Genomic DNA, 18,375 nt, shown 5'->3' on the forward strand with positions numbered 1-18,375 from the left:
TCTACCATAGGCAATCATCCTACGAAGTTCGACGACTGTATGGTTAAGCATTTAGAAACTGGTTTTAGTTCTAGGTCACCGTTACCTTGACCTTTGACCTACTGACAAAAATATAAACAGTAGCAGTCTACATCTACTGACCAATGCGCAATCATCATTTGAAGATCGGCGACAGTAGACCAAAGCGTTCTTCAGTTATCGATAGGAAACCGATTTTTGTGTCAAGGTCATTGTTATTTTGACCTATGACCTTACCCCGAAAATTAACTCCAAAAGGTACAAAAAAGAACAAGAAATACTGCTAGTTTGACCTTTGATCTATTCTAACAACATTTATCTTCAAAACTGCCTCATTATTGCAAACAGTCTGCACGTCGTCATATTATTGCAAATGTGTGTGCTAAAATATTGGACAATTCTCATAGAAATAAAATGATAGATCAAGTACGCCTTAATCTCGTCGTTCGACTTTGACCTTAAACCAACCTGAATGAAAGTTTCGTTTTGCACATTGCCTAATTAAACCAAACAATTGTCCAAATTTATTTGAAAAATCCTTTTCAAGAACGTAAAACGGGCATAGCGGACACGATTTTGTTACGCACAAAAGGACGAAAAGACAGACAACAGACAGAGGTACGGACGGATAGAAAGACGACCACACCAAACAAAATGTTACCCCCGCCCCAAAGATTTTGGAAGACATAATACCTTGCTCGTTTACACTTTCTATGGATTAAATGATATACTTTCCAGTCAATTACATTCCTACGAAAGCCCTTAAATGCAATTACGACTACGATTTTTTCAATACCACTAAACTGAGTAACAGGTCGGTTACATACTAGTAATGCTTTATGGGTCCTTAACTATTATTGTTTTGTCATGCGCCCTTGCATATTTTTATCACGTAAAGATCAAAGGACAGTCGGTCAACACTTCACAGTGCATTTTCAATTAGTATTTTTTCGCTTAACATATTCACTGGTTGTAGCTCTGTAAACTCGCAACAGCATTGCATCTTGTCATTGTGTACTAGTATCTGGACATTACCATAAGCAGAAATATGAGTAAGTTTAATACTTTAATTTTTTTTATTAATTAACTTTGTATTAACTGTCGCAGTTATAAGATGATACAGTTGGCAATTATATTGATATCGTCAACTATGGGACTTTCTATAGACCAATTTCAGATACCTGTAATTGTGTTGGTTATTTTCATTAACTTACATGATAATATTATGTGACAACATTCTAACCTCATACTCCCGGTCGGGATACTGTTCGACTTGATTCCTGCACTCATCATGCCAAATAGTCTCCAGATATTTGACTGTAACAGTGCTGCCGTAAAGAAGACCGTTAAAGGACCCAATTAAATAAGGAACTCCTAAAGTGAAACGACAAAATAGGTCACACTGAAATGCCAAAATAGACAAAATTAATATGCAAAAAAAATAAAAACAGAAGAAAAAAAGACAAACTGAAGTTATATGCCTGACAGGCTTACAACGGATTGAATACCCAGAAGGCTTCACTATATTTGAATGCACCAAAGCCTTAGCCTACACTAACATAAACTTTAAGCTAAAATCGCCATACCACAGTCGGTGGACGACATTACGTCGAAAGACAGATGATAGAATAAGACAATTGGTAGAATGGACATGTGATCGAATACGATAAGTGATAGAATGGACATTTGATAGAAATGGTATTAGTGTCCAATTTCGCCGAAAACTTTTCGAAAATTTGTCGAAATTACCTGTCGGCAAAGAATGAGTTAAAATGAAAGTAGAAACAAAACGATGTTACTAATTGCAGACCTGGAGCGGTCTTCTGCGCATGTCCGGAAGTGATTATCAATTGGAGCGCCCCGCAAATATACGCAAATTATTGCATGTCCGCACGCATTTAGCGTATAATATGTATAATATACTGACTTCAATTGTATACCATCTAAAGATTGTGGAATAGGTGGAAGAAACTTCCGCCGAAGAGGTTGAATTGTTCTTTTCATCGAATTTTCATTTGGCCAATAGCCCCTGAACTCTGGTGGCAGGGATGTCAGATCCGGTTATTAAACGTCCCTTTTCATGTTCTATTTGACATTTCCAGTAAGTTTTGCCTAATTCTGGGAAATAAAGATAAAGACATGAAATGTCTAAATACGAAATACGATCTTCTAAATGGCAAAATTGTGACTTTTGATAGAGGTGCGTCTTTTGGCACTGCGAGCATCCCGGATCTGACAGATTGCAGGATAAGCGCGGGTATCTATCTTAGCGTGCATCTGCAAATTTGTTCTGAGGCTTTAAATGTATCAATCAGATGATTTTTCCAGGAAAGATTAATGTATGCAATCTATCTTAAACTGTTGTTTCGTAAAACAACCCTACTCCAGTCTTCAATTGAAAGCTATAGAAAACTCAAAAGTTACTGTACTGTTTAAGACAAGACGCTAATCAATCATCGTATTTCATGTGAATATATGGAACTGTCGCTGTGTTTTATCTTTGGACAATTTATTAAAAAACACACACAAGCACCAGAGTGTGATTTTCACAGACACATAGGGTGTGGAACACTTGCTCCCACACACAGTCCCAACTACTACGCACCTGTATAACCCTTTTCATCATCATTTCATACCCCAGTGCAGACTGAGGGAAAACTTATCTGAGGTAGTAAAAAAACGATCATTTCTCACTGCCAATGAGGGATGTTACACAACTTTTGCTTTTGTTGTATAAATAGTGTCTTCGCTGGGAAACAAAAAAAGGCCATTCATATGCGTAGTAGTTAGGGGTGAGGAAGTGGGGTTAAGTGTTCCACACCTCAAGTGTCTGTGATGAATTTTAGCCACTTTAAAACCTTTATTTCAAGGCTACACATACGAGTTTGGAAAGTTCTGCGTCACTTTAAAACCTTTATTTCAAGGCTACACATACGAGTTTGGAAAGTTCTGCGTATCAGAAAGAATGAAGACAGACTTTGACGACAACGGATATGTCGTTATTCGGTAAGACCATATTTTACTATATTTTGCTTTTCAGCTGTATATAGCTGCGTTAAAATAACTTTGTATATGTACAAAACACTTTTTCCTTTGTAATGATTAAGTCGGGTTTTTGAAACATTTTCTTGGTTCAATTTTACACAGGTGAGCTATAAATTTTTCACACCTAGCAAATATGTTTTCCTTGAATAGATGACACATGTATTGTAAATTATAAGAATTGGAATTTGAATCAGTCAGTAATATTTACATATACATTACACCCATGTTAAGCGATTTATTCGTCGATGTAACCAAGGTAACATTCATTTTAGGAACTTGTTGTGTGCAGATGAAGTAAAGAAGATTGAGGAAACTATATTCGAAGGCGGATTGCTGAAACATGGGTATAAGGTATAGGCATAACTGGCTGACTCTATCGAGTTGCCTTTGGACTTCCGTGAAACAATAAGCGTTTATGGCCAAAACGATGTTTATCGTCTTCTGAAAGCGTCCTTGGCTGAAACAGAATATTATATTGCTGTCTAGAGTGAAATACTGTGCATCTATGCCGCTAACACTGTCGTTGAATTGCTGTGTTCAGTAGTCTGAACCTTATTTGAAATTGAAAACGTCAACGGTTAACACAGTGCGACATGTAAATTGCTGTCTTCGGACTTACGTGAAATAGTTTGGTTAACGCAGCATGATCGTTTAATTGGCTGCCTTTTGACCAAAAATGTAGGTACCTGTTGCGAAAATAATGTGGCCATTTACTTGGTAACGTTCAAATATTGGACGTCTTTAAATTTTTACGAGAACGTAGACGACGTTTATGGCTAAAGCAATGCGGTAACGTTTTATCAGCTATTCATTGACCTGTTGAGAAAAACACATTTCCATCCTCTCTCCAAAGTAGTACTTTGTGTTAGGGACTAGTCATTAATGTAATCTGATATGCATCCCTCCTAGTCAAATTTTATAGGTACCAAATTGTTTGGTTTGTTTGGTAGGATCAACTGTGTAATTAAACATGTCTTTTGAACTATACATGATTTCTCTGTTTCCATAGTAACCGTACATTGCAGGAGATGGCAACCATTTAGGCAATAAGTCTATCATATAGTAGACAGGTTTGGTGATAAAAGAATATATATGGTATAAAATGGAGCTGAGACAAAGGCCGTGAATTCGCAGTATTTCTTATGTTGATAAGATAATTTGTATACCAATGAGTTTTTATTAGAATGTTACAAAATTAAATTTTAATATATCAACATATCTGGTCAAAGACATAAAGTCCCACGGTATTTTCTCAGGTAGTATTGAAAAGGAGAAGGTTCACTTTTGCCCAAGATTGGCCCAAAGTGAAAGTCTCTAAATGGTGTAAAGAACAAGTTTTATTAATTTGAACAAGTTTTTTTTATTGTTTTATCAAACTGCACGAAATAATTTACAATTCATTCACCATCAAAGAAAATATCTGACTTAAATACAAATACTTTTAACTTTATTGGAATGGGAAACCCTCAGTTTTTAACCGAACTTTTAAACAATTCTGAAATTTTCACTGAGCACAGCTGTCAACCACAATAAATCAAAGCCTTGAAATGTCTGATGGTTGCGGGTTGTTGGTAAATTTATTTTCTGTTTAAATGCCAGTCTATGAATATACATGAATGAGAAACAAATACAAATTTAATGTGCCCCATACCTAAGATGAACTCTGCCTGACCCAGCTTGTGATGTAACCATGGGCTGGTATGCCTTATCATTGATAGATCTTATATAATCTAAATGGTCAGTGCTAGTGGATAAAGGTTGAATAAGAACTGCTTGTTCATTGATAATTCATCCGCATTGTTCATGAATGGGACTATTTTGTGTAGCAAATGAACATCCTTCGGATGTGATCTGGAATCAAATAAAGATGCTATGATTGTCAGAAATACACTTTAACTTTGGTAGCGGGATAAACCCGCAGCCAAAAATGACCATAGATTCTGTGAGAGATGCTGGACCAACGGTCAAAGTATTTTTGTGGTCCTTGAGTGTGCTCACTATTAAAAACATTCCCATGTGACCTAAATATGGTAAACAAGGCTCATTTTCTTAAAATTCTGCGATTTTAGCAATATTAAGTGACACGTTTTGAACACAATTTTGTTTATAAGATACTAAATTCATTATAGTACATAAACATTCTGGTAGCACACAATGTATATTTTTTCTAATCATAATAAATTTGAAAATTTTCCAGATTGTGTAGGCCAAATAAAGCGTAAGTGAACTTTGTCCTTTGTCGTGGAGATGGTGGGCGGTGGTGAGTTAGATGCCTGGTATGCCTTACTGGTTCCAAGTGTAATATCTTTTACAGGTCTCGGACGATACTGATCGCCCCACAATTATTATATTATGGCAAAATCCTGGTGATGACGTCACTGGCATGATGGCGAGGAGCGAAAAACTTGTAACAACAGCAGAAAAGGTTTATCAGTTTTGAATAAATTTCGCCCGTTTCTTATCCGCCCAATTATGAACTGCTTTATGATGTATATGCTATTAAACGCAATCTAAATTCATGATATACAATTTGATCATTTAAACATATCTATGTCATCTATTTTATAATAAGATAACAAATTAAAACAGATAAAGAAATGCTCTGAAATACCGCATTTTCATTCACCTGAAATATTAGCATATTAAATAGATGATTCGGCATCTATTGCCAATCATTCGTCGTCTTTCGTCTGCAATTGTCTTGTTGACTCTAGAGGTCACAATTTATTCTTAATCTTTATAAAACTTGGTCACAATAGTTGCTTTGATAGTATCTTTGATGTCACCGATAATGGTATTTATAGTGTTAAAATGTAGGTCGCTGAATACACCGCTCTTAACTACTTGATCTGCAGAAAACCTTTCGGCAACTTTAAAACTGGGTCATTTGGAGTCAAAAACTAGGTCTTTAGGCCAAATTACACCCTTTAAACAATCTAGGGACCACATCTTCTATTCGTTATTAATGGAACAAGGCCCGAATGTTTGTGTTTGTAAAATCCAGTCTTAATAAGAAACTAGGTTACTACGTTAAATGGTTTAAGACCCGTTAAACATTACAGATACTACATGTTTATCCCATCTTCATGCGAAATGCTTAGATGTATATCTTGATGGAATCGAAGTCAATCTTTAAATCACTGGGCAAAATCATAGAAAATTCTAGACAACACACTGAAGGCCACATTTCAAAGTGTGCTTTAATATCTAGGCCAAGTTTGAAATCAGGTCACTATGGGTTTAAAAATAGGTCATTGAGAAGAATATAGAAGCTCCTTTTTTACACATTAGAGTCCCCATTTTCTACCTGAACTACATGGAATTGAACCAAGTATGTGTCAAATAAATGAAATTTAGTCCAGGTTCGAAATTTTATCATCTAGAATACAAAAAATAGGCAGCACGAAACTGGGTAAGATTTTTTTATGATATCTAGGTCAAGATGCATGGTAACTCGGGTTAACATCTAAGGGCTGTCTTGTCCGCCTTGCGAGATACTCGTACAATAGGCCAGGTTGTTTAATTTTCATAAGTGACTGTAACGAAGAATAAATGAACCGCGCCATGAGAAAACCAACATAGTGGGTTTGCGACCAGCATGGATCCAGACCAGCCTGCGCGTCCGCGCAGTCTGGTCAGGATCCATGCTGTTCGTTAACGGTTTCTCTAATTACAGTAGGCTTTAAAAGCGAACAGCATGGATCCTGACCAGACTGCGCGGATGCGCAGGCTGGTCTGGATCCATGCTGGTCGCAAACCCACTATGTTGGTTTTCTCATGGCACGGCTCAAATAGCTGAAGCAGTTTTCTGTACAATAACTAAACGTAGGGGTTGATCAATAAATATTACATACATTTCTAAAGCAATGGTTAATTTCTATATCATCTGAAAGTGTTTCTTAGCTTCATTTGAATTTAAAATGGTTTAAACATACTATTGCAACCTTACATGCAATTTTTTTATTAAAATGTCACATATATTTATATATTAGTTACTAGGAGTGGAGGAGTTATACCTTTTCCATGGTAAATGTCTTCTGAAGGAACCTATACATGGAGGGAGTGTCCTTTGGCACCAAGACTACGGGTAATTAAGTTAGATTGATTTTGTCTTCATAATCTTGTCTTAGTCACTTACAAAATGTAACTTTAATTGTTTTTATTCTACTAACGTAACTAATACAGGTTCGTGTTTGATTATTACAAAATAGATAGATACAAAAATCATTTACAAGTTCATTTTCGGATTTGATATTTCCAGATAGAAGCAGTCTCTTGCCTATTCAAAGGCTATCACTGACTAAATGTTAGTAATTGCATTTTAAAAAAAAAGAGTTATTCCTGAGATAAGAGTGTATACTGCGTTACAACAACTGAGTGAAAAACGAACAATCATTTTAGCAACTGTAATGTAACTTTATTGATTATCAAATATTCAATACTACTAACAAAAATAATAAGAAGAGGTCGTGATTATATTTTGGCCAGTTTATTGATTATTCCTCATAATTGTCAAAATAGTAGTTTCTATAGATTCTCATAAAATAATAATAACAGAAAAGCACAGACTAACATCTTTCAGAACGACCGACCTAAAGTTTATGAGTTTGCACCACTTGTCGCAGATTTGCTTATATACTTGCATGAAATAGATTTAATGTTTAGTTGTCATCAAAACGCACATACTCCGGTTAAAACCATAACCCCATTTAGATGGCTTCTTTCTTATGGTGGATCTCCATAACATTTACGTGTGTAAAGAATTCACCTAAAATTTATTTACTTTGTCATGTAACGCTGAAGCATGCTGGCAGTAGAGATTGAAGATTTCTGCACACCATTCTCCTGTTTAAACTTTTCAGGTATTATTTTTATACAACTGCTTTACTCAGTCAGTCATTATTAACATCATTCGCTACACTGCGATTTTGAGAGGCTGCAGTTTTGGAGTATCCTTTGCTATTGGATTTTTTGTTCCTATTTTGGTGTACTTATTTTGTAATGAAATGATTGTACAGAGTACAAAAGATGTGACTATATTGTTGGTTAATGAAAAGAAAGTAATTCAAATGTAAGGAGGACTAAATTTCTAATAAACAAGAGTAATATGGACATTGTATGACGCATACCTTTAAAAGTTTGATAGAAGTGTAAATATTGTAAAACACAAAAAGGGGGCTTAGCCAAAACATAATCGGACAGAAAAGTTCTTACAACATGCAAGTGTCCTCCTGATGTTAATGATGATGATACATACCACGTTTCATTTCATTTTAATATATGGAAACATTACACTAGGTAAAAATATTACACTAGGTAATAATGTAGCTGTGGTATGGTTAACAAAAAGGGGAATAACGCAAGACAATCGTACCGAAAGTAAAACTCGCCTCGACATCGAAACGTAATTTTGATTGTTATATACCAAGTTTTAATTGCATCGGATGAATCTGATAAAAGTGTAGGAAGAGCTGAGAGCACAAGGTAGGCCTGCATTTTGAAGTTGTTATGTTATACTTTATAATATTCAGAAACGAGACATTACACAAGAAACAATAACCGGACATGACAATACCGGAAATATTCGCTTGTCTACTACATGTATACTGACCCATTTCGAAGGAAAGATATATCGATATGATTTTGTTTGAAAACAAGACAAAGGCAAATACATTTATTTATGGCTAAAAATAACTTTCATGACGGTAAAGATAAGATTGAACTAACATCACCGTACGACATTTTCCTGGATTTAAGGATGTTCGAACGAAAATTAGGAACTGTATTTTCATCGGATGACAATCTTTGTCTAGGATCTAGACTTTTTTGAATGGCGATCTACGACCTTTACTTTTTTAATGTCTGTCTTTCACAGGGACTTTTTTGAACATCGATCTTCGACCTGCGCTTTTTCGAATGCCGATATACAAGCCGAGCATTTTCGAATGTCGATCTTCGACCCTAGACCTTTTTTGTATGTTGATCAACAACCTGGGCCTTTATGAAAATCGAATTTTTCAAATGTCGATGTACGACTTGGACGTTTTCGAATTTTAGATAACGACGTGGACTTTTTCGAATGTAAAACTACGACCTAGACATTTTCAAATGTTGATCTATAACGTGGACTGATACGCATGTCTGTCTACGACCTAGGCGTTTTTGAAAGTTGATCTAGAATTGCAGAACTAGGACTGCAGTGAATGTTGATCAAGGATCTGAACATTGCCGAATGTCGATCTACGACCTAGACTTTTTTTAATGTTAAGCTACGATTGCAAACCTGATCCTACATTAAATATCGGTGTACAACCTCAACAATTTCGAGCTACGATATAGACAGTTACAAATGTAGATTTACGACCTAGAAATATGTTAAAGTTGATCTACGATTGCAGACAAAGGTTTGCAGTGAATGCAATCTGACTAAAGTACATCTCCTATTACGCTACGCTTAGGATCTGACAACGAGCTATTGATGGCCTCGTTCTGACGACCCTTCCGCAAGCCATTCAAAAGGTAACTTACAACATTCTGCAAGCTTTAAAAAGCCTTTGTTTTTAATATCTACAATTTTTGTGTCGAAAGATGTCAGATAGAGGGTTAGCTCAGTCGGTAGGGAACTTGCTCTGTAAGCGAGAGGTCCCGGGTTCGAGCCCTAGATTGACTGCAAATTTTTCTTACTCTTTGACATTCGAACAAGTTGTCAAATAAAAATAGATTTGCGAAAATAAAAATAGCAATATTGGAAATCCAAAATATACAGAAGACGAATGTGAATGGGTCGTTCTCAGATCTTCGTTTAGAAGATCAAGTACTTTAGTCAGATTGGCAGTGAATGTTGATGTATTAGCTGGACGTCGAATGTCGATCTACGACTTAGACTTAATTTAAGGTTTCGATGGAGGCCTTGAGAAACAAAAATCAAACAACACCAAATCATAGAAAGGAAAAGTTGTTTGACATGAAAATTGAACAGCATGTAAAACATGTATATTACTTTACGAAACAAGTGTCAGTATACTGATATAAACATTGAATTCCGGAAAAGGGCTGCCTAAAGGGGCTCCACTTCCGGACAGTTAAACGCCTTTAAAAACTCACCATTTTCAAAGAACAGTTACACATGTTCGTTTTGATGCATTTACAATAGCGTGCGAGTGGTGAAATTTCGCATAACAAGGTGGAACACAGTTTTCAGCAATTGTTTATCTTTATTTCTTTACAAATGGCATTCATTTTCAAAGGGAGACAACTGTTCCCGATTATTTTAAGTACAAATGGCATTCATTTTCAAAGGGAAACAACTTTTTCCGATTATTTTAAGTAATCTTTGAGAAAAAGTTGTCTCCCTTTGAAAATGAATGCCATTTGTAAAGAAAAAAAGATAAACAATTGCTGAAAACTATGTTCCACCTTGTTACGTGAAATTTCACCACTCGCACGCTATTGCAAATGCATCAAAACAAACACGTGTAACAGTTCTTTGAAAATGGTGAGTTTTTAAAGGCGTTTAACTGTCCGGAAGTGGAGCCCCTTTGGGCAGCTCTTTTCCGGAATTCAATGTTTATATCAGTATACTGACACTTGTTTCGTAAAGTAATATACATGTTTTACATGCTGTTCAATTTTCATGTCCAACAACTCTTTCTTTCTATGATTTGGTGCTGTTTGATTTTTGTTTCTCAAGGCCTCCATCGAAACCTTAAATGATGATCTGCGATTGCAGACCTGAGTCGACATTGAACAGCAATCTACCTCCTGTCGATCTTATAGCCAACCTCGCACAACTGGTATCCTTGCATATATTCTATTTTGTTGATACTCACGGAAGTCAAACCACCTAATTTTGAAGCAAGCGATCATAAATCATTCAAAACAAGTCCAAATGTGGTTTATACCCGCCCACCCAAACGCACAAAAGTAGCATTAAAGTCTTAAAAGAATTCGACATAGAGTTATAAGAACCTCATCAAATTGCAAACTAGATATTACCATATTTTTGTATTTCTACAAATATTTCTAAAGTGCAGTAATTATTTTAGGTCTTAAATACAAACTTAATCTTAATTGTAACACAAAAACTCACAGAAAAGTGAAATTTACCTTTGCAGGTATTGGTATCATGATACTTGTTTACGACCTGACATGATAGCGGTGTTTGTTGCCATTGACGAATGTACACAGGAAAATGGCGGCCTGATGGTAACGCTGTTCTTGACTGATTTAGTTTACACCTCTTTATGAATATATTTACAATCTTAAAAGTGCATGGCCTTTGATAAAACTATATACAGCCACTCCATTTTGATACTCTTAAAATATTTAAACAGCGGAATATTCTTAACAGTCACAACGCACGCTTGACCATGTTAGTTTAAATGCATTTGTATTATCATTTGTTACACGGTAAGACACGTGCACATAGATATGTGCCATACAGCCATTTGTTACCTGTAAGTATGATTTCAAGAAAGATATTTATCTGTAGGATATCAACGGGTTTTATGAACAACATTAATGATTATAATACGTTATAATACATGTACAACACAAGTATGTCTCACTATTATACAAACATAGGTTAGGTCCATGACCTAAACCATTTCTCAAAAATGCCATTATATAAAATACTGACTGGCAAGCCATATTGTACATGTATTATGTAAGGAAATATATACGAAGATCGAAGCAAAACAATCAAGAACAAAGTAATACTATCTGATTTCATTTTTTAATAACTGTCCGCTTCAAAAATAAACATATTTTCATTACAGACAACAGTATTGATTTTGTAAATATCGGTCATATTCTGTTAAACCTTTTCCTGGGTATTTATTGCAAGCATGGCATGGGCACTGATTTCCCCCTGTATGACGTTTTCTCGGCGCTCACCAAATGGGTAATCTATATGTAGAATCCGAGAGATTCTGCCCATTCACCTGCATTCAAATTGCGGATTTAATAACTACTTAAATGTTGTTGAAAACAAGCACTAAACCCAAACAACTATGAGTCGCACCATGAGAAAACCAACATAGTGCGTTTGCGACCAGCATGAATTCAGACCAGCCTGCGCATCTGCGCAGTCTGGTTAGAATCCATGCTATTCGCTTTCAAAGCCTATTGCAATTAAAGAATCTGTTAGCAAACAACATGGATCCTGACATTATGTTCTTTGCAGGTATTAAGAGGGTCTCATAAATGTGGCAGAATTGATCATCAGTTGCATGGTCCGGAAGCTGAACGTGTAGTGCATGGTCCAGAAGCTGAACGTGTCGAACTGCTGAAGAAAAGCTATGATCTTGTTCACATTGATCTCAATCCAGGTATACAGCGTCACCACTGCACAAAATATGCCGTGATATTAAGGAACAATTAATCATTTTTACTCTTATGCGCTGAAATATCAGCTGTACATAGTTAAAAATAATTTTGATGAAAAACAGACATGGACCAAACTTTTCTAGCGTATTTTCAGAAGTACGAAAAATGTCAAAATCAAATCACGCAGCCAAAAATACAGCACTCCACATGAAAGTATGGGTTTGTATAACTTACTATATAAACGTAGATTGTAAACACTGTATATTTTTCGACTTTCCAATTTTTAAGGTATGGTACCTCCTTTTGAAGAGAATTCAATCCCTACAATAAACCTACTTTGACTTAATTTTTCAGGGGACATAGGTTCAAGCCCCACTGTGACCAAATTTGTTTCTTTATATTCCTTTTTTTTCCTAGTAAGTTTTTACTTTTTTCAAGACTTACTATTGATTTATTGTCAAAAAAAAAATGATTTTTTTTTTATTTGACAAGTGATATTTCTTGCTGTTCAAAGTGAATTTATCTCTGAAACAGAAGGGGACAGAGTTAGACATCTTTAAAATACTGAGTTACATGCAATAAAAGTTATCTATTTTGCCTTTACTCTTTAAATTACATATTGTGGAAGAAATGTAGGTAGGTTTTACTTCTGCCCCAAGGCTATTTTTGAATGAAGTGAGCAAAGTTTAAAGCAGTCCCACAGGACTCGACCTTAATTTTTCAATGTTGAAGGTAGACTTCTGTCTCATTAAATCCTTTTACTTGAGGAACCCTAGAAAAAATATTAACAGTAGATCTAACTGTTTTATTTTGTGTTCTATAATTGTTTACCAATAGTTTGATATTTCTTTTATCAAAATTAATGGTTTAATAGGACGGTGGCCATCACTTTGACTCTACTTGAGTTTGAGGAAATATCATGAATTATGCAAAATTTATGAAAAACGGCAGGTAAAAGTTGTTTAAATTTTGCATACAAGTCTCTCACTGGATGCAGTATATTGCTATAACATTGTTTTAACATTAAAATGAGTGCAAAATACAGAAACTTTTCCACTTCTTCAACGTACAATGCGTAAAGACTCTACACTGTATCACCTCGATTTAAAGTCTGTTCAAAAGGACTTTTAGTATTTCTATTTTGAGTGGTATCTGATCAACTTTAAGGTTACTCTAAATAGAAATGGTACTTCTGAACCCTTCGATAGACATAATTGGAGACTACTTTGATGATGCATCAAAGTAGTCTGGGTCATGTATCAACCAAAGAACCGTAATCATCAGATCTACGCCTTTTGCAGCGTCGGGATCGATCCTTCTACAGTATCATGCGAGGTATTCCAAACAACACATACCTTGCAAAGGAAAAATACAGACAACGGGCTTGCGATGACCCCGATTAATATATCTCCAGGCGATGCCATATTCTTTCACTGTAACCTGCTGCACAAAAGTGGACATAACAACAGCAAGAAAAGACGTTTAGCTATCAATGCCTCCTTTAATGAGGAAAATAACAGGCCGGTGAATTCCAGTACTTATGTGGATCATAAAAAAATTAAAAAGGTAAAGTTGTATTACTGGGTAAGTTGAACGTGATCACTGCAGAACCGGGCCAGCACGCAATGCACATGCAACTCTGATCAAGGAGTAGCATTCATATCAAGTTTTTGACTCATTTTTGTACGTTACTGTACAGGTTACCTGCTACATCAATTTTAAAATAATTCTCTACGAATTTTCATTGAGTGACGTTTTACCAAAGATTTTAAAATCAGCTTGGCTCTAAGTCGGCATAGCCTAACTTCTTTTCAACTATATTCTAACAGTCTGAAATTGTTCAAGCCACCGCTCTTTATCAAAAAGCCTAGCCACCAGGGCTTCTCTGTGTATATTGGTGAAAAATCAAAATTAAGATCACACAAATGATTCGGACGGTGTCAGATTCTATGCATTCGTTTGTACACTGGCTTCTCTATAAAATTCACTTGAGTGATTCATTGCAATCCTTACCCACTTGTTTTGCGGGGATGTAATTCGTTATTGCAGAGAATATTCCAGATTTCTGCAGTTCGGAGTCGAACACGACCGTGAGCGTGGTCAGAGGAAATAAATCAATTAGAACGGGAAACTGCGACACAGCTGCTGGTTCTGTATCATATGAACTAACATGGCCCAACATTGCCCGACTTTGAGATCGAATACGATGGTCCCAATTGCAGTTCTGACATTTTGAAACTTTTCTTTTTCATTTTTTTTTTTTTGCAATAGCTACTCTTAAATCATAGTTTGTTTCAAACTTATAGGTACCGGACACAGCAATTATAGAATGCAAAAATTACACAGATTTCTCCGGCAGAAACTTCATGTATCGTGGAGATAGGATTCCAGAGGACTTTGCAGACAAAACGCAAAATTGCACAAGCGTTAAAGAAAGCGGTTAGTTTAGAAGACGAAAAAACCGGAAGAAGACAACATTTGCCTGGACTTTTTTCTTGTTATAACTATACACAGTTTTGAACTAGACCGGAAATGAGTAGAATTAATGCTGTTGTCTACTTATACAGAAATATAGCCTTATAAAGTGGTCTTTCGTTAAGTTTGGGTTTTTCTTTTCAACTTGTTGCTGGCTATGCCACCGACAAAAATATTGTTACTGATTTTACTTACTGAAAATGTGTTGATTTTCCTACGTGATTACTTACAAACACATGTACATGTTCTGTTTTCTTATAGTACATGGAAATGTATTCAAATGTAAGGTTGGATATAGAACTAAATGATACATGTTTTTTCTCCTCGTTTTTCTCCATACCATGTCATCCTTACATGGAGTCATAACACTTTGCATACATCATTGTCTTTACCTCTAAGGCTCAAAAGAAGAAATGAGCCGCGCCATGTGAAAACCAACATAGTGCGTTTGCGACCAGCATGGATCCAGACCAGCCTGTGCATACGCGCAGTCTGGTCAGGATCCATGCTGTTCGCTTTTAAAACATATTTGAATTAGAGAAACTGTTAGCGAACAGCATGGACCCTGACCAAACTTCGCGGATGCGCATGCTGGTCTGAATCCATGCTGATCGCAAACGCACTATGTTGGTTTTCTCATGGCGCGGTTCAAATTAGAACATTCAGAATTCCTCCATGATCATTTAATTTTTAAATATTTAGAGATGATAGGATGGAGGGCCGATGTGGTGGTACTCTCTAAATAGCCATTTCTCGTTCCCTTTTTAGCTCAGAACAGGCTCAGCTCAGGTCAAACTACAATTCTGTATGGGCCAAACTGTCCCTCGAAGATATTAGAGATATGTACATCTCTTTCTATTACAAACCTAAGGAAGATGATGAAAATCCTTCAGTGAACTTCAGTCAGCCACCCAGAAAATCCCCAGAAACAGCTCCATATGGACCCATCATTGAAAACTGTAGGTACCGTAACTTGTACACTTCCTTTCATGAAAATATAGTAAATCTCAATCTTCAGCAAATGGTCACCATCCTCACTAGAGGAAATAATATGTTGGTCCTCTTTCTCACAAACATGCCCTTTCAAACTCATAACACCACAAGTTTACCCATATTAGGTACTTTAAATCATGACATTGTCTTTAAAGAGATGAAGGTTAACAGAGGCCGCCGTATACAACAGGTCAAAGAAATGAAATGCTACAAGAAAGCAAACTGTGATTGCCTTTAAAAAGAATTTGAAATATGGTGGCTGATTTTGGCCAATTTAGTCTTTTCTCTTTGTCTCCCGCTACAAAGCGAAAAGGCGAGATTGTTGGTATTGGCGCGTTGTCGCCCTCTCGCATTGTCGCGGGCGCCAGGACGAAAAGGCGAGATTTCTGGTTTTGGCGCGTTGTCGTCTTTTCGATTTGTCGCGGGCGCCAGAGCGAAAAGGCGAGATTTAGAACTCGACAAGCGAAAAACCACAACACGACAAGACGAAATAGCGAGATGTTTAACGCGCCGTAAATGGCGCGCAAAAAATCTCGCTATTTCCTTTGTCGCCTTGTTGCCCGGGACAAAACGAAAAGGCGAAAACGCGCCAAGGAAAAAATCTTGCCTTTTCGCTTTGTCGCCTTCCTGTAGCGCATACGCACACCATTGTTATGAGGTCTTAAGTTAATCATATTTCATTTCCTTTTGTTTCAAAAATACACACAATAGTACATACATCTTTAACACATAACAAAAAAGGTCGGGAAAAGAGTTATTTTAACATCAGCATACAGTCCTTCTCATTGGCGCGATAAAAACATCTCGCTATTTCGCCTATTCGCGTTTTGGTTTTCCGCTTATCGTGTGTTTTAGCTATTGACTTGAAACTTAAAATAGTTATTTACTATCAAAGTCTACACCAGGCGAAACAACCCCCATTACTCTGATTTAAATTTTGATGGAGCTATGCCCCTTTTTAACTTAGATTTTTTTTGTTGAAGTTTTTGATAAAGTCAAATATCTCTGTTGCTATCAAAGCTATTAACTTGTTTCTTAAAATAGTTATTTACTATCAAAGTCTACACCAGGATTAACAACCTCCATAACTCTGATCTGAATTATTACAGTGTCTTACCCCTTTTTAGCTTAGATTTTTTTGTATTTTGTTAAAATTTTATAAAGTTTTTATGGCAAAGCTCAAATTTAGAGTAAAGCACTGAGAAAAGTCGAGCGTGCTGTCTTACGGGCAGCTCTTGACTGTATAATTACTGATTGCAAATTATATAGATATCAATCTGACAGTTTTGCTTGTTTTACATTCACACTGACACCTATGGTTACACCAGCTTTACTGTGTTTTGTGTCTCCGCCCCCCCCCCCCCACCCCATGAGTGGTGGGGGCATATAGTTCTCTTGTCCGAGCGTCCGTCCGTCTTTCCGTGCGTCCGTCCAAATTTCGTGACACGCCTAGCTTAAAAAGTATTTGATATAAATAATGAAACCTTGCATGAGTATTTATCATGATATGAACTTGCTCACCTTCTATTATTCGTCTGGCGATGCCCCCTAATTTTAGAGTTGTGGCCCCTGAAATAGTCAAAAATGCACATTTTCACCTTGTGACACGCCTAGTGCAAAAGTATTTGATATAGATTCACGAAACGTTGCATGAGTCTTAATAATGATATGAACTTGCGCACCTCCTATTTTTCATCTGGGTCCGCCCCCTATTTCTAGAATTATGGCCCCTGAAATAGTCAAAAATGCACATTTCACCTTGTGACACGCCTAGCTCAAAACGTATTTGATATAAATTGATGAAACCTTGCATGAGTCTGTATCATGGTATGAACTTGCGCAACTCCTATTTTTTTGTCTGGCTCCGCCCCCCTATTTTTAGAGTTATGGCCCTTGAAATAGTCAAAAATGCACATTTTCACCTTGTGACACGCCTACCTCAAAAAGTATTTGATACAGATTCATGAAACCTTGCATGAGTCTTAATCATAATATGAACTTGCTCACCTCCTATTTTTCATCTGGGTCCGCCCCCTATTTCCTAGGGATCTGGCCCCTGAAATAGTCAAAAATGCACATTTTCACCTTGTGACACGCCTAGCTCAAAAAGTATTTGATATAAATTGATGAAACCTTGCATGAATCTTTATCATGATATGAACTTGCGCACCTTCTATTTTTCATCTGGGTCCGCCCCCCCCCCCCCCCACCCCCCGCCCCGCCCCTATTTCCAGAGTTATTGCCCCTGAAATAGTCAGAACTGCACAATTTCACCTAATTATGTGCCGCACTCAAAAAGTATTTAATGTAAATTCATGAAACCTTGCTCGAGTCTTTATCATAATGTGACCTTGCACACTTGGCATTCTTCTTGAGAATTTTAGCGTTTATTACAGAGTTATGGCCCTTGAAATAGCCAAAATAGTGGATTTTTTGTTTGTGATGCTCATAGCTTAAAAAGTATACGGTATAGAATAATGAATCCATTTCATAATTTTTTTGAGGCTATACCCCATT

At 36.4% G+C, this 18,375-nt stretch overlaps 1 protein-coding gene across 1 annotated transcript; it reads left to right on the forward strand.

Annotated features, from left to right (window-relative positions):
• Positions 1 to 973: 973 nt before the first annotated feature.
• Positions 974 to 15,173, forward strand: LOC123551288 (L-proline trans-4-hydroxylase-like). Its single transcript, XM_045340105.2, has 10 exons — positions 974 to 1,070; positions 2,943 to 3,024; positions 3,336 to 3,414; positions 5,378 to 5,488; positions 7,056 to 7,150; positions 11,178 to 11,268; positions 12,248 to 12,392; positions 13,805 to 13,956; positions 14,697 to 14,829; positions 15,127 to 15,173. The coding sequence occupies exons 1-10, from the start codon at positions 1,067 to 1,069 to the stop codon at positions 15,171 to 15,173; spliced, it is 939 nt and encodes a 312-aa protein (XP_045196040.2). The 5' UTR covers positions 974 to 1,066.
• The last annotated feature ends 3,202 nt before the right edge of the window (positions 15,174 to 18,375 follow it).

Source organism: Mercenaria mercenaria, chromosome 4 (genome assembly GCF_021730395.1).
Source record: "Mercenaria mercenaria strain notata chromosome 4, MADL_Memer_1, whole genome shotgun sequence".
Taxonomy (NCBI): Eukaryota; Metazoa; Mollusca; class Bivalvia; order Venerida; family Veneridae; genus Mercenaria; species Mercenaria mercenaria.

What these genes read in the sequence shown, in the direction of transcription:
- LOC123551288 (XM_045340105.2), top strand. An exon ending in AACGGATATGTCGTTATTCG is followed by an intron (nt 3,025 to 3,335) that starts GTAAGACCATAT and finishes CATTCATTTTAG; the next exon opens with GAACTTGTTGTGTGCAGATG. An exon ending in ATCATAAAAAAATTAAAAAG is followed by an intron (nt 13,957 to 14,696) that starts GTAAAGTTGTAT and finishes TCAAACTTATAG; the next exon opens with GTACCGGACACAGCAATTAT.